The 17508-nt window shown below is 44.0% G+C and overlaps 1 protein-coding gene across 1 annotated transcript; it reads left to right on the top strand.

Moving 5' to 3' along the window:
* Nucleotides 1–2052: 2052 nt before the first annotated feature.
* FJX1 (four-jointed box kinase 1) lies at nt 2053–4277 on the top strand. Its single transcript, XM_063095649.1, has one exon. It carries the CDS (start codon nt 2081–2083, stop codon nt 3392–3394), a length of 1314 nt encoding a protein of 437 aa, XP_062951719.1. The 5' UTR covers nt 2053–2080; the 3' UTR covers nt 3395–4277.
* Nucleotides 4278–17508: the final 13231 nt, after the last annotated feature.

Here is a 17508-nt window from a genome sequence, read left to right on the forward strand (position 1 = left end):
GGGAAAGAAGGGGAGAGGGAGCTTGCACAGGGCAGGAAGATAATACTTTTTAATGAATTAATATATTTTGATGTATCCATATGGGAGCCATAGTAATATCATCAGAGATATAAAAAGGTATGATATAGCCACCATGTGGTTGGGAACAGATTCAACCAAGACCCCACACTTCAGCCAAGGTGTACTTACCACACCAGTAAAAATACTTGAAGGTATACTGGGTTATTGCTAGAAGGCTCCAGATGTGGTCTTTTGATGACTCTGCTCAGCCACAAACGTTAGAGTGTCTGCCCTATAACCCTAGAACATTCATTACTTGGATAATGAAATATAATCAGTGCCAGCTGATGAGATAGGACAGTTGAAAATCCCCAGGTGTGCCTGATGGAGATTTAGGAGAGAAAAGAAACACGTGTAAGGAAACAGATTACAAATGCTAGCTTTCAGGAGGTAGATTATACCCCCACGCCACCAATCGTGTGTGTAACGTGGGAATCTCATTTGGACCTGGGATATTCTGGAGCAAAGAGGGAAGGGAGAGGACCAATTTGCATTCCAAAAGTTTTCCTGATGTACTGAACCCAAAGGTGGCTGAAGAAGATGTGTTGGGTGTTTTGTTGTAGTTGTTTTACTTTGTTTTCTTTTGTTTACTCCTCCTTCATCTCCCCATTTCTCTTTCCCTTAAACCATTAAACCAGTAAGTCAAATGCAATAGGGGGTGGTTGGTTTTTTAATTATTTGTTTAATTTGACAGTGAGTTAAATTGAGAATGCTGACTTGATAAATATTTATTTATTTATTTATTTATATATAAATACACACACACACACACACACACACACACACACACACTTTTTTTTTTTTTTTTTAACTTTCTTGATGGAGGGAAAATCAGGGGCATGAGGCCAGGAGACGTGTTTGACTTTTAGCTTTTCCACTTGCTAACTGGAATTTCGAGCAAGCCCCAACCCTTCTCGGTGCCTCACTTTTCTCAGGCAAAACAGTATTTCTTTTCCGAAGTTGTCTCTGACACCCCTGACCCCCGCAAGAGGTCGGCTACCAGGCTATAAAGCTCTCATAGCAAACCTGAACACCTCAGGAAAAGGAAAACTACGAGCCCTGGGACCTGGCTCTGTGGATTTCACCGCTCGTGACCAGACCTGAGGGCAGTCGCTTCGGTGGAAGGACGCACGAATGAAAGGGAGCTGGCCTAGGTGTTCTACGTGCACAGCGAGGCTTAATTCGCCGAGTTCCTTGGGAAAGGCGGAGAGGCCAACCTCAAAGCTCACAGCCGCAGTGGCCGGTCGTGATGAGCGTGTTCGGAAAACGGGGTGTCGGTTCAAAGTTGCTGGCTACCGATGCTTCCTCTCCCGGCTGTAGTCACATCCTCTGTGGCTCTGAGACATTCCCAGGGACTTACATAAAGCAGAGTAAATTACACCGTCGGAAGCCGAGAAAGCCAAGGGAGCCGCCCTGATCCTCGCCTGGCGCTGCCCGAGCGCGGTGGGGATCCGTGTCAAGTTTGCCGGAGATCAGACGCTGCCCAAGCGAAAGGACTCGGCGACCACCCCACGCCCGCGAGGCCCGGGGCGCGTCCCTGACGCCCGACCCCTGACTCAGGCTCTGCGTCCCCCCCCTCCGACGCCCCCGCGCGGGAGCCGACCGCCCAGCTACCTCCGGGTCCCTAAGTCCCCGACATGGTGTGGGGCCGCCTCTCCCTCTTGGAAGGAGCCATCGCCGCTTTAAGGGGAAGGGGGCGGGGGAGCGGGGGGCGGGGAGCGGCGGCTGAGGAGGGGGAGGGGGATCCCCCTCTCTCCCACGTGGTCCGGGCGCCTGTGAATCGCGCCCGCCGGAGGGTCTCACAGCGAAATACAAAAGCAGCTGGGAAGCGGCGGCTAGGCGAGTTCCCAGCGCCGGGCAGAGCGCCGGACAGAGCCCCGCAGTGCCCCGCGGCCGCGATGGGGCTGAGACGCCCGAAGCCCCGGAGCCAACAAGCAGCCGGGCCCGCCTCGCCGCCGGGACACGGGCGCCCGGGCTCGGCTTGAAGCGGCGGCGGCGGCACCGGCGCGGCCGCGGGAGCATGGGCAGGAGGATGCGGGGCGCCGCCGCCACCGCGGGGCTCTGGCTGCTGGCGCTGGGCTCGTTGCTGGTGCTGTGGGGCGGGCTCCTGCCGCCGCGGACCGAGCTGCCCGCCCCCGGGCCGCCCGAAGACCGACTCCCGCGGCGCCTGGCCCGGAGCGGCGGCCCCGCGCCCGCGCCTCGCTTCCCTCTGCCTCCGCCCCTGGCGTGGGACGCCCGCGGCGGCTCCCTGAAAACTTTCCGGGCGCTGCTCACCCTAGCGGCCGGCGCGGATGGCCCGCCCCGGCGGCCTCTGGGCGAGCGCAGGCGGCACGTGCCAGCTGGGCGGCCCCAGCTGGAGGAACGCGCCGCGGTGCACGGGGGTGTCTTCTGGAGCCGCAGCCTGGAGGAGCAGGTGCCCCGGGGCTTTTCGGAGGCCCAGGCGTCGTCTTGGCTGGAGACAGCCCGCTGCGCCCGAGTGGTGGCCCTGGAGCGCGGGGGCTGCGGGCGCAGCTCCAACAGACTGGCCCTTTTTGCCGACGGCACCCGCGCCTGCGTGCGCTACGGTATCAACCCGGAGCAGATCCAGGGCGAGGCCCTGTCCTACTACCTGGCCCGCCTGCTGGGCCTCCAGCGCCACGTGCCGCCGCTGGCACTGGCCCGGGTGGAGGCGCGGGGTGCGCAGTGGGCGCAGGTGCAGGAGGAGCTGCGCGCTGCGCACTGGACCGAGGGCAGCGTGGTGAGCCTGACGCGCTGGCTGCCCAACCTCACGGACGTGGTGGTGCCCGCTCCCTGGCGCTCGGAGGACGGCCGTCTGCGGCCCCTGCACGACGCCGGGGGCGAGCTGGCTAACCTCAGCCAGACGGAGCTGGTGGACCTGGTGCAATGGACCGACTTGATCCTCTTCGACTATCTGACAGCCAACTTCGACCGGCTCGTAAGCAACCTCTTCAGCCTGCAGTGGGACCCGCGCGTTATGCAGCGCGCCACCAGCAACCTGCACCGCGGTCCCGGCGGGGCGCTGGTCTTTCTGGACAATGAAGCAGGCTTAGTGCACGGCTACCGGGTAGCAGGCATGTGGGACAAGTATAACGAGCCGCTGTTGCAATCAGTGTGCGTGTTCCGCGAGCGGACGGCGCGGCGCGTCCTGGAGCTGCACCGCGGGCAGGACGCGGCGGCCCGGCTGTTGCGCCTCTACCGGCGCCACGAGCCTCGCTTCCCCGAGCTGGCCGCGCTCGCCGACCCCCACGCTCAGCTGCTACAGCGCCGCCTCGACTTCCTAGCCAAGCACATTTTGCACTGTAAGGCCAAGTACGGCCGGCGGCCGGGGACTTAGCATCATCCGGAGGAAGAGAGAGACCCGGGACTGGAGTACGGATGTTGGGGGAAGGGCCATCCCCTCTACTACCTTATGGGACCACCCGGCCAACGCCCACCCAGTGGCCTGAGCGCAAAGGTGTCTAAAAACTTCAGCTTCACCCACCCGCCCCTTTCCTTCAGTCCCACGCTGTTCCCTTTCAAAGTTCTGGGAGGACAAACTCACCGAGGCGAGAAGTGTAGCATTCCCTCCACCCAGCTTATAAAAGGATTATTTTCTGTGCCAACGCAGAGCTTGGATTAGAAGAAACTGGCTGCTGGGTTTGGCCCCCCGGGTGGCTGTCTCTGGGAGGTGCACCCAATTCCTTGACCCCCCCCCTCATTCCCTTTCTGAAAAAGGAAAACTTCCGTTTGAGCCGTTGAGCTAATTCTTGAAATTTCCTACCAAATGCAGCGCTGGTGGCCTAGCCCGGGAGCAGGGCTGTGACATTGGCTGGTGGAGCCCCCTTCCTGTGTTCTCCCTTTGTTCCAGCGCCGTGATGGTGAGATCACTGTTCAGAGTAGGAGGACGGCTTCCGATAGGACAAAGAGTGCAGGACCTCCTGACTCTGGGGAGCCCAGCAGACTATGACAATTTGTCTGACTCATTCCTGACCTCTTGTCATTTTGGCCTGAAGGCTATGAATTCAGGACCCAGCTGTATTAACTGAGTAAAATAATGAATTTCTTCTTCCTTCCCCTCCCAGCCACCAAAATTGACAATGATGATGTTCACCAGAAGAAAAAAAAAATCAGTTTCATGCACTTTACTTTGTTTTTATTTTAATTTTTTATTAAGAAAAACTTTTTTATTTGACAGAATTTGCCTTCTATGTATATATGTGCATAAAGTGTGGTGTAAATATACTAAACAAACTTATATTTCAATAAAAGGGAGTTTAAAATTTAGAATTTAATCCTTGTGGTTTTAACTATTGAGATATCTGATGCCCCATATGCTCTCAGGATAAGCTTTAGGCTTTCTCCCTTGTGGATGTGCTTTTAAAACAATGGATGCATATCCACCCCAGCTGTGACTGGGAGACTTAGAGAATTGAACAAAGACAAGCAGATTCCCTGTCCTCACTCAGATGAACCCTAGTGCTGGAAATCTGAGTTCAGCCTAGAATGTGGAGGGAGGTGGGGGGAGAGATGGGAGGAAAGTGTTCTATTTCCTGGCAAATAAAACTTTGATATTAAAGGATTTTACTGTAACATATTCCTATATTAATCATTTGTCAAATATGATAGAACCAGATGTGCAGAGTAAAATATGACGAATGCCCCCTTTTTAAATTTAACTACAGTGGTCACATGTTGCACACTATTTTCAGCATTTTAATTATTGTGCATCACAGACTGTAAAGATAATAAGCTAAGCACATACTGTAAACAGGTAGAGAAAGTCATAAATTAGTTCTTTAATCTCCTGGAATAAATTCCATTGCATTCAGGAGATCATAATCTCCAACATCTGGACTCATCCAGTTCTCCAAAGAGGTTGTATTGTTTTTCGGGTACTAACTGCACTAACTTCATAGACCCCTCAAAGCAGCCATTGTGAGACCAAGAAAGTATACAGTATCTTGTATATGACATCTGGGCCCCTACTTTCTGGGGACTTCAAACTTAGAAAATATTTTTGGATTTTTTACCCTTTTTGTTTTATTGCCCCATTGGTGTTTTATTTTGGCATTCTATTTGGTATGTGGGCCCAAGTGATCTCGCCTATTATCTTTTTATTTAATGACCTTTAACTCAAAGCAACTTTTGGTTACAACTTCAATAGATTTTTATTTGACTTGCATTTGTAGACCTAGGGTTTTATAGACTCGTGAAGATATTAAATCGATGTGGGTTCCCCTTCTCACTCTGCATTACAAGGTAGTGTGTAATTTAACTATTAAATGTCATCCTTATGTTTTCAGTTCCTTATACTAAGCCAAATCTTAGCTGAAAAAAAAAATTCTGAACTATTTTTGGTGTAAGCCAAATTTTTTCACAGTAGAGCCACAGAATGTACTGATAATGGCAAGTATACTTTTTCAAGAAATGGTTAGTATGAACATTTTCCATTTCTGATGATTATTAACTGTTAGATATGCTGCCTACGTTAATAGAGGCTGCTCCAAGAAAAGAATAAATGTTCAGCAAACTGTGTTTTTACTCAACACGTTCATCAAAGAAAACAATGAGCACAAATAAGTTAGAAGTCTCCAGATTGCACAGGAAATACACCCTGACTCCCACATAGCTTCAGCACTGATGAGTTCTGGGCCAACAGCATACTCTACATTCTTCCTAAACTTCCGTTCCAAGCCCAGACTTGACCATGGTTAACCCAGAGCAAGAAACTGAGCATAATTTAAATGGCTCTTCTCAGATTCTTTAGTGAACCATATCAGCCTGTTCAAGAAGTAAGTTTAATTACATGGTGGAGTTGTTAAGGGAACCAAGACTTAATTACAGAGAATGGGTTTTAACTGTTGATATTCTTTGTGAATAATCGGTAGGCTTTGGCATGGAAAGATCAATTAAAGTTTTGCCATGGTCAGTGAATGCTGCTATGGACAAATCATTTTTCAAATAAAAAAAGTTTCAGGCTACAGCATGATTTGAAAAGAGTAATGGGTTCTGCAGGCAGACTAGATTCTGAATTCTGCCTCTTACCTGTTTACCTTCAGCAAGTCATTTACTTAGCCCCCTCATCTGTGAAATTGAGATCCAATCAGAGCATTGTGGAATTTAAATGTTAACATACAAAACATACAGGCACATAATAGGTACTTTAAAAAACTCACTTCCTATTCCTCTGTTTAGAAAAAAACAATTCTTCCCCTTCTTACACTTCAGTAAACTTCTAATTTTCTTCAAAGTCAAATCTAGCTGTTTCCAAGGTTGGAATCAGTTTTTGATGTGTGGTAATAAATTAATTTAACAAGTTACTTATGAGGGCCCTCTTCCAGCACTACGCAAGGCACTGGTTCGTAAAGCCAAGGGTGCAGGTTTGACCTCCACATGTGTTTGAGTAGGTGTTGCCAGGACTCAAGCAGACCCCCTGCACCAAGACAGCTATACTACAAAAAAACAGTAGATGGCTCATTGCAAATCCATCACTACTTCTGGAAAGCATCAAAAGTGATGAATCCTTGCAAGAATAATCCTCTTCCCAATTCCTTCTGCCAAGAGAAAGTAGGCAGTTGACCTTTTCTCCCTGAATTTGACTGGATTAATTCGCTTTGTCAATGACATAGTTCTAAACTCTATTAAGCATACTTACTCTCCTGTCTTTGAATCAGGAAGCAAAACAAATTATTTTAACACATCTCAAAACTTCTCAACCTTCTGCCTACAACTGCAGCTAAAGCGTAGAGGTTGATCATGTGGATTAAATGAGTAAATATTTATAATATTCTCAGAATAGTGCCTGACACATAGTAAATGCAATTAAGTGTTTACTGGTAGGGTAGATCATTTCTCCTCTAAGTCCAATCCAGAGGCACCTTGAGTCCCAGGAAGGATCCTCTTTCATAATCCTGCTCTCTGCGGTTATACAACATTTTCTACATGCTTCTGTTTTGACTCAGCAAACCCAGCTAGAGTGCATGAGTTTGGCAGGAATTGCCTAGAGCCCACAATTGTCAGCCGGTTGTCTTGTTTCTGAGAATGTGAGTCCTCATATGTCCCTCCCTCTTTTTCACAGGGGGCTGTAATTCTGTTTCTCATGTGGCTCATCAGCTCCAGGGAGCAGTGAGCTGTGGAATTTTGCACCTTCTGGGCTACCATGAGTTGTCCATGAGTCATGGATCATCCAAGCCTGGGCACTGATTATCTGCCCCTCCACACTCCTGCTCTGTTCCACAGAACCACTGATCTCAAATGGTAGAAGGGCGGTAGGAGTGCAAGAGGAGAAAAGGGAGTCCAGTTGATCCTGAAGCACAGGGAATGCTCCAGAATGGAGTAGAATGAAGGTGGTCTGGAGACCCTCAGGGCAAGAGCTGATATCCACCTCCAAGCATATTTTGGTCATTAGAGTCTAATGGAAAGGATACTGGGAGTTAGGAGACCCTGGCTACTTCTGACTCCCTGTGTGATTAGAGAACTTCATTGCCCCTCTCTGGCTCAGGTGTCTTACCTGACAGGAAGGTGTTTAATTTAATTAGTAATTTCCAATTTTTTTGGAACCAAAACTCACAGTAAGACACACACTTTACATTGTGACCCAGGACACACACACTCATACAACTGAAACAAAAGTTTCACAAAATAGTATGTGTAACACGCTTTTTCTCTTTTATTCAGTTTTATTCTAGTCCACCTCCTCTACTTCCTAATGCTAATTGCGACCCTCTAAATTGATTTCATAACTCACCAGTTGGGGCAGAGCCTGCACTATGCAAAACATTGGATTAGGTGATGAGTAAGCTCCCTTCCAGCTGTAAGGTTCTAGGGAAATTCCACTTATAACTCGTTACCACCTAAAACAATTTTTTTCCAGAGAGAATATGAGCAGATTTCAATTTTGCGTATTTTGGGGAACAAAGACTAAAGTGCTTAATTTCAAAATGTAATTGGGAGAACCACCAAAAATCTTACATAGGGTCTTTTTATAAATACTTTTTAAATCCCCTAAATGTGGGCAGTAACTTTCAGTCTGTTCCAACTATGTGTGAGCAAACAGTGCTTTGGAGTAAAAGAAAAAATCCTTTACATCTCTGCCTCAACATGGCCCAAGGACGACTCAAGAGGGCAGTTTCTTTTCTGTGTATTCATAAAGATCAGATGTAAGAGTCATAATTTTTTAATGTGACTGTTTTACCAGTTTCTCCTTCTGTGTCCTGCTGTGGGGGAAACTGCATTAATAAACTATGTCTCAATGCTGCCTAGCTGGAATTTTTTTTCTCCGCAGGACTCTACCAAATATAGCTAAAGGAATGCTCATTTTATTTACCTTTTCAACTTTCTTTCCATTTTAGATATGTCTTATTGACACTTTTGAAGTTTTGCTCTTAATGGAACCTTAATTTGGGGGGGTGGCGAAAATAGAGAACTAATTATTAATCGAGTAACAACAAAAGATAACTCCTTTTTTCCCTTTCTTCAGTGCCATATGGTATCTTTTATGGTTTTAACAATTATTCTACACACTATCCAGAAAAATTATGTAGCTTATAGAACTGGCAGTTTTCCAGTACCAACTCACAGATTTTACTTTGCTAAGAAATGGTGAGTTAATAATAGAAATGTGTCACTTTTAATCCAAAGACCATACACCATGCATTTGTCTCTGCCTGTTTACACCTTCCTCGAATGATATATTCTTTAATTTTCATTAAAGACTTTGTCCCCATTCCACAAGTGGCCTGGAGAGACAAGGCAAGTGGGGAACAACCAAAGTCATGACCTTATATATTTTTAGTTGTGGTAATATACATATATAACAAAATTTTCCCTTTTAATCATTTTTAAGTGCACAATTCAGTGGCATTAAGTATACTCACAATGTTGTACAACCATACCACTATTTCCAAAACTTTTTCATCACCCCTCAAAAAACTGTGTACCCATTAAACAGTAAGTCCCCATTTCTCCCTTCTCCCATCCTCTAGTAACCTCTAATCTACTTTCTGTCTCTATGAATTTGCCTAAATATTTCATACAAGTGCAGTCATACAGTGTTTGGTGTGTGTGTGTGTGTGTGTGTGTGTCTGGCATCTTTTGCTTACACAGCCATGGTCTTGGTCATGATAGAGCATCATAATAGAGCTGAAGCAGTGTTGTTTGGGAACTGCAGAACTGCATCTGAATCTGATTTCCACTATTTAATAGCCCTGGACCTTCAGACAAATTGATGAACTCCACATTTCTCTCATCTGAAAAAGCAATGGAAAGACTGCATAGCCTCCAGAGTCTCTTTCAACTGTAGAAAAATGCCATATTTTTATGTACAGCAACTATGAAAATGAATTCCATCCCTAACTTCCAGTTTCTTTTCTCTACCTGTACATTCAATAACTTTTCAGACACCTCCTAAAAAGTCCCAGGCCATAAGCTAAGCACCATGGATTCAAGATAGGTGAGAACCTGCCTTCGTAGAGCTTAGAATCTAGAGGAAAAGATGGAAAAGCATCGAGAAGGAACGAAGCGTGATAAATTCTGTCTGTGGTAGAGAAAGGCATCAGGACCATGTAGCTCATTTGGGGGGAGGTCAAGGAAGGCTTACGAGTTGGCCATATGTTTATCTTTAAATTTTAGGGAAGGCTTGGAGAAAAGGAGGGTACAAAGAGAAGAATTTTGGTAATCACTCCCTGAACAATCTACAGATGTTCTGCTGAATGCCAGGAGGCATGATTTCTACAGCTTGTCCTGGAGGGTTGAGGGGGCCCCATGGTAGTGGCTTAACTTTTTCCAGCAAGGATGTTATTTGCTTCCTGCAATATGACATACACTTAAATATGAATCATCCTGAGGTTGGGTGCATGGGGAGGGTATGGTAGGAATTAATATCCTGGGGAAATCTGTTCTGTCGTTATTGATACCTACTTCTTGCTGAATAAATACTAACAAACAAGGCTTTGAGTTAGGCAGTTAGCAGGGTTGTTATGAGAATTAGCAATGATAGCTATCAACCAAATATTTCTTTTACAGATGTGGAAACTAAGGCTTAAGGGAGTCAAGTAAACTGCCCACATGGCTAGATGAGGGCTGTGGCTTGAAGACATTCGTCTGGTGCCGAAGAGTGGGTTATATACTTTTGCCCCTTGGATTTCTTTTTTTTTTTTCTTCTTTTTTAAAAATTTTATGTATATATATTATTCTTTTCTAATTGTTTTATGTTCTTTCCCTTGTCTTCGGTGTCCTGTAATTTCATTTTTTGTGGGTTTTTTTTTTTTTTTTTTTTTTTTTCTGATAGGAACACACCATGTTTCTTAAATCTAAGAATTCTTTTTTTTTTTTTTTTCCCACTCCAGGAAAATTTTCAGTCACTGTCTCTTGAATTATTTTCTATTTCTTATTATTTCTGTTCTCTCCTAGAAATATTGTTGAGTGTATGTTAGGTCATCCTTTCATCCTCCATGGTCCAACCTCCCTCACAGATTTATGATGTCTATATCTTTCTGTGCAGTCATCTGGGTACTTAGATCTGTCTTCTAGTTAACTAGCTCTCCCTCCAATGTGTCTAAGCCTCTGCTTAATCCATCCCTGAAGTTTTGTTTTGTTTTGTTTGTTTAAATTCAATGATCTTATTTTTTCATTTCCAAAAGTCTTATTTGGCTTTTTTCAAGATTTCCTGGCCATTTTTATCTTGTCTTCTTTTTTTCTATGTTTTCAAGACTTTCTTTCATGTATTCAATCACTTAAAAGTATACATTTGATTACTCTAGTATCTGAAGTTCTAGGGTAGTCTAATTCTGCTATTCATATGTCTCCTGACTTTTGTACATACAGAGCTACCACTTAAAATACAGGACACCCATCAAATTTAAATTTTCAGATATGCAATAAACAATCTTTAAGTACAAACATGTTGCATGCAATATTTGGTATATGATTATATTAAAAATTATTTGTATATGATAAGTATTATTAAAATACATATAAAATACATATTTAGATATATACATATATTTATGGTATACAACATGATGTTTTAAAATATGTATACATTATGGAATGACTAAATAGAGCTAATTAACATATGTGTTACCTCACAGCTTTATTTTTTTTGTGGGGAGAACACTTTAAATCTACTGTCAGCAATTTTCAGGTATATAATATGCTGTTATTAATTAGAACTACCATACTGAACAATAGATCCCTTGAATTTTTTTTTCCTAATTGAAATTGAAATTTTGTATCCTTTGACTAACAAGAGATTAATACCTTTAGGTAAAACAATATTTGAAAAGTCTTGGTGTGAACACTCCATTTCTTGGATTTACCCTTCTACGTTTTATGAAAAATAACTTTAAAAATAAATTGTAAATAAAAATGTCAAAAAATGTATTTATTATTTATCTGAAATTCAAAGTTAACTGGATATCCTGTTTTGTTCTGTTTTCCTAAGTCTGACAACCTGGCTCATGGAGACTTTGTATTTTGTAATTTAAGATTATAAACTCATGTTCAGGCAGGATTTTATCTGTGAGACTCCCATTTTGCTTGGGTTGAAGATGTGTCCTTTGAGATATTTTCATTTCCTTGTATCAGGCACCCCAGGGTAAAAGCCAGAACTGGCTCACTTTTATATTAATCATTTTGCCTGAATGTTGAGGTCTAACAGGTAGTGTAAATTTAAATAACAAACATGTGATGACAGGAGGAATCTTCCCAGAGACTTTTATTTTCCCCCAACCAAAGTTCAGGCTAAGACAAGCAATCTCCTTTCATATCTCCCTTTGCTGCCTTTTGAAGGTCTTGGCTTTATGGAGGGTCTTGGAAAGATCCACCTTTCTCTCCCGCTGGGGCACATTAAACCCAATCTGTTTATAAAAAGCAAGCACACGCAAAAAAAATCAGGGCAGCCCCAGTTTCAGTTCACACCTATCAGTCTGCTTTTGGTTCTCCCTTTGTTTTGGGCCCCTGGGGATTCTCCTTACATTTTTATGAGCTCAGCTCTGCATTTAAAAAGATGTTTGTTATATTTTATAAAACATTTATAGGTGTTTTACAGAGGGAAGGTTTTTAGGTCATGTAGTTTGCCTTATTGCTAGAAACAAAGTCCACCTGAGCTCCTTCTAAACCCTGCTATCAAATCCCGCTTGCAAAAAGCTGGCCCTTACTTGAGGATTAGATGCCCTATTTGGTTATTCAGAGAGATTTCCCCACAGTGAAGACATTTACTTTAATAGGATTTGACCTGAAATAATCCATGAAACAAGTGACCCAGGAGTCAATAACAAATTCAGTTCTGTTTGCCACTAGCAAGTTTGAGATATAAGCCAGTAAAATGATTAAAAGAAAAAAGGGAAAGATTGGGAGCAAGAGGAAAGGGGAGGGATTGTTAAAAAGAATCACATGGTAGAGTGGCAAAGGAGCAGCCTTTGCCTCTGGTACGCATAACCCTCAGATTGACCTTCAATCAGCATCAGAGCCAGCACAATGATGCCACATTGCAAGAAAAGAGCCAGTGCCTCTGCAGGTTACATTAAGGATTAAAGAAAGGTCAAGTAACTACAGGGAAAATTACTTTCCATTTGTAGTCAGCGTCTTGCCTCTGCCACAACTCCCAACTCTGCAAAGTCCAGCCATCACCACTTGATCTTTGACCCCTTGACACTGAAGACCACACTCTGCCAACATTTCAAAGAAAACAAAGCCTTTGCCATCACACCTGAACTCAACCTTGCATTTCCAGAGGCAGTACATTTGATTTCATCATTTAGGGAGTCTATCTCTAGTGATCTACTAGCAAAATCAAAAATGCTAATGAAAGGAGAGGTTAAACATCTTTGACTCCTCAAGGCACTGAGCTAATAAAAGATGTCAAAAAAAAAAAAATCGCTGCTTGGCTCCCTTCTCCTCCACCTGTTTGTAGTTGGGACCTAGCCCAAGTCTCCCTATAATACAACATTCATGACCTAACTCCACATAAAGTGTGTCTTTTCTGATACTATGATTCTGGATACATGACTCATGCCATAAAAATTACTGTAACGACTCTGGACTTAGTGGTTCAGAAGTGGGTGCTGCATATGAAATCCCTGTTGGGTTATTTTTTCAAGTGATTACTCATGGCTCAGGTATGTGCTGCATATATCAGTACCGTTATGTTGGTTATTAGACTATTGGAATACGCCCAGCTCAATTAGTAAACATTTACTGTTCTGAGTCCCCGGAGTGCCTCTCCACTTTCCCAACCACCCCAGTCCCTCTCCTAAACAATCCCCCGTACCTTCCCATGACCCTACCACTAAGGGTTAACACCTGGCACAGCAAGAAGTTTTTTGGATCAGTGCCCTAGAACTAAGACCAACAAGAAGTTCTGATTGCCCCTTATATTATTTGAACAGCATCCCCTGGGTATAAAGTATAATACCCTGTCTTTGGTTCCCTTGCTTTATTCAAAGCCTTCATTTATTTGGCAAACAGGCACTGAGCATCTATTCACTGTACAAATATTTCCTGGCCGCTTACTTTAAATCAGACACTGTATTAGGTGGTGGGGACAGGTCAGTTAACTGGAGAGACATGGTTTCTGATCTGGAGTGCAAAGTCTGGTAGAGGAGACAGACATTAAGCAAATCACTACTGTAATAAATAGGATGACAGGAAAATACATGGCCCTATGAGAGTGTTAATAGGAGACAACTTCACATTGGAGGTTGAAGGATGTGGCATTTAAACAGAGACCAGAGCAATGAGCAGAAGCCAGCCAGCATAGAGCCGAAAAGAGGGAGTGGAAAGCATTTCAATCAGGAGGAATTGCATGTTTGAGAGCCTGCAAAAAGGAACTTGCTATTCAGAAAGGAAAGGCCAGGATGGTCACAGAGTGTGGTCCCATAGGGATATGAAGCTGCAGAGGTAAGCAGGCACCTACTAAGTGCCAGGCACAGAGGGCAGGAGATGAATATAACATGGTTCTTGCCCTTAGGGAGGCACTACAGCATAGTGATAAAGGGCTGGATTATAGAGGGAGGCTCTCTTTCCAACCCTGGCTCCTCCATTTTCTGTCTCTGTGACCTTGGACAGGTGACATATGCTCTCTGACTCTTGGTTTCCTCATCTGAAAACAGGGATGACAAGAAGACCTACCTTTTTATGAGTTAGCACATGTAAAGCACTTAGAATGATGCCTGGCACATAGTAGGGACCCAATAAATACTAGGAATTGACTGCAAGGACACAAGAAAGAAGTGGAAGCACAGACAGATGAAGTGGCTTCTTTTCTACCCATTTCCATCCAATCCCAAGGTGGTTATATAATAAAATATCCTGTGTTTAATAATCCCATTTAAAGGCACCAACATGTCTGTGGTATTGTCACATCAATAGTTCACAAGAAGCTTACTTGATGACCTCCCCCCCCCCGCCATGACCCATTCCATCAAAAGCAGGTTCCACATGTCTCTGGGGTTTGCTACTGATTCTTCCCTGAACCAATCTCTTAGCAGACCTTCAAAAGAAAAGCCACAGAAACTTGTTATTAGAGAGCGATCATCCAGATAGTGTCAAAGAAACAAGGCCATCATCTACAAAGCTGTTATAAACAAAACAAAGCAAAAGAACAAAAGAGGATAAAACTGCATTTCCAAAATCAATCACAACGTGGAATAGAAAAGAAATGAAAGTCAAAGTAGGGAAGACACACCAAGGTCTAGCAGTACTAATGTCAGAGGCAGGGTCTAGGGGGCCCACTAGTCAGCCTCAACCCACCCCCCCGTCCTCTTACCAGGTTCTTGACTCCACCACAGGAAAGAATTCAAGGGCAGAGTCACAGTAGAAAGTGAGAATGAGTTTAATATAATAGATATAGATATACAGTTTCTACAGAGAGAGTGTGGCATGCTCCAGAGACTGAGCAGGGCCCACACCAAGTTTAACACAAAAGTAAGTTCAGTACAGACATCAAAGTCTAACACAAAAGCCAGAAAAACATACTTAAAGTTCACTACAAAGTGCAGGCTGGCTCAAGAGAAAGAGCAGCTGCTTGCTGAAAGTAAGCTAGATACAAAGTAACATATACACACCTTAGCCAGGGAAGTGTGGGTCACCTCCAGGAAAGTGAGCAGCAACCCTGCCTTTGGCTGGGATTCAGCTTTTATAGTTTCTCTATCTAATGAATACTCAGTTAAGGGAGTGGTTCCCAATTGTATTGCACCAGAATGTTCTGTGCTCTCTATTGAGCATGCCCAGCCACTGGATTGCATAAACCAGTCCCCTGTTGTCTCATTTTCCCTGTGTTGGTGCAAAAATAGGTCTAACTGGCAAGAGTAACTTTCCTTCAGGGAAGAGCTCAGAGGAGGGGGCCTGAGACCTCAGGAAGTGTCTGGAAACCCAGAGGTACATCCTGAAACCCAAGACCAGGAAAACTGAGCACATCCTGTATCAGTTCTTCTGACAGGTTTACAAAAGATTTTCCAGAGTGCTTAGTTGGTGCCTATAGAAATATACAGGGGCCTGGGAGGAAACAAATTGTCCTATGATGCCATCCCAAGATTATACCTACCTGGGGATTCTGCAGAGCTGTCATCAAAGCCATCATTACATTAGTCACCCTAGGCAGAAATGGGAGAAATTGGAGGTGAAAAGTGCTGATTAAGATAAGTCTTTCCCCAGAGCATGTCATATGGAGAACACTCTGTGAACAGCACTCTCGTGAACTTCAGGATTATTCAAGCTAAAGGCGGGGAGTACTTCACTTGAGGTCATTGTTTTCTGCAGTCCAGTGGGCCCTGGTTTTTTTCACAGATCTATGCTGCTGTCACATTCTCTGAAAGACCATGCAGGCAAGGTTTCATTAGCATGACCATCCCCTTTGTAGAAAAAGACCACAAAACATTTCCCACTGGGGAGACTAAGAAGGTAGAGTGAACACTTGTCATGAGTGTGGCCACCCAGCATCCAATTCTTCAAGAATATCTGGTTTGCTTTGGGAAACTACCCAGTTGTGGTTAATTTTGTTGATTTCTAAATCTAGTTGCCCCCATACAGCCAGAAAGTGAGCATATGATCTAAACTCAGTCGATTGGAGTCTCCTTTTTAAGAATTTGCTTCTTAACTGTTTATTCCAGCTGGCAAGACTGCTGGGGGTTTCCCGGTACCAGAAGTTTCTGCAGCTGCCTGGGACCTATCTGTTCCAAGCCACTTACTTCAAACTTCCTTTCAAGACTGTGAGTGCCCTCATTTCCTGCCATTAAATTCCCATTTTGCTGTTTGCTAGAGTTTGTTTCTGTTGCTTACAATTAAAGAACCCTGACTATAGAAAGCCTTCAAGAAGTAGGGGATAAAACTGACAACTGGAAATATTGTTCCATGACAATAGATATTGCACCTAACACATTGTCAGAGGGGTGAAAACTACAGGGTCAGGAGGGGAAGAGTATCTGCTTCTCCCCATCTGCTTGATTGGGTGGTAGCCTTTGACCTGGCCAGGGCTGTGGAAAGGCAGGCTTGTGACACAGTGGGATTTCGTGCACCCAGCGGCATGTTGGTGAACATTTAACAATCAGCTTTGGGTAGGGAGAGGGGTAAGGGGTCTATTTGTAATTACCATGGTATAAAACACCCCCACTGTGGCCAATTTCAAACTACCAATGGTGCTGTCAATGAATGATGCAGAGCTGTACCCAATCAGCTCTCCGGAGCCAGTGTGAGCTGGCTCCAGCACACCACTGCCTCTGCCCCTCCAGTTTCCAGTTGCACAGAAAGCTTCTGGATAATACTAATGGTTAACATCTCTTAAATACTTTACCTTGTACCACATACAAATCTATGCACTTTACATGTATTATCTCATTTAATTTAATCATGATCTCTGTGGCAGATATAATTCTTGTCCCCATTTTACAGATCAGGAAACTGAAGTACAAAGAAAATAGAAATTGTTCAAAACCATGAGGCTTGGAAGTTGAAGTGCCATTATTTGATCCCTGGTAATTATTTACTCCAGTGGTGTCAGATAATGAAAGCCTTCTGCTTTCTAGAATGTGGGAGGTGGCATCAGACTCAAACATCCTGGCAGAAATGACAGTGACAAAGTCCCCAGGTAAACTTGACACAGATGTTTTCTATTTAAATCTAAATTTTATTTTCTGTGTATCCATTCTGATTATTTATACCCCATTGACCATCAAAAAGATGGAAGATAGCTTGAAATAGTAACATCTAACAATTATTGAGTACCTACTGTGTACCATTTACATTTATCTCATCTTCACAGTCCTTTAGATATAGGGGTTGTTCTGCCCATTTTGCAGATAAGGAAACTAAGTCTCATTAAAAGTTGATCTATGAAATCCCATATAGCCAAAAAGTAATCAAAGCAAGGTAGATTTTTTTTTTTTTCCTTCCCAATCCTCCTCATCTCACTGATGGGGAGACAGACACAGATAGATTAAGTAGCTTGTGCCATGTGACATAGTTAATTAGTGC

This window comes from Cynocephalus volans, chromosome 4, assembly GCF_027409185.1.
Source record: "Cynocephalus volans isolate mCynVol1 chromosome 4, mCynVol1.pri, whole genome shotgun sequence".
NCBI lineage: Eukaryota > Metazoa > Chordata > Mammalia > Dermoptera > Cynocephalidae > Cynocephalus > Cynocephalus volans.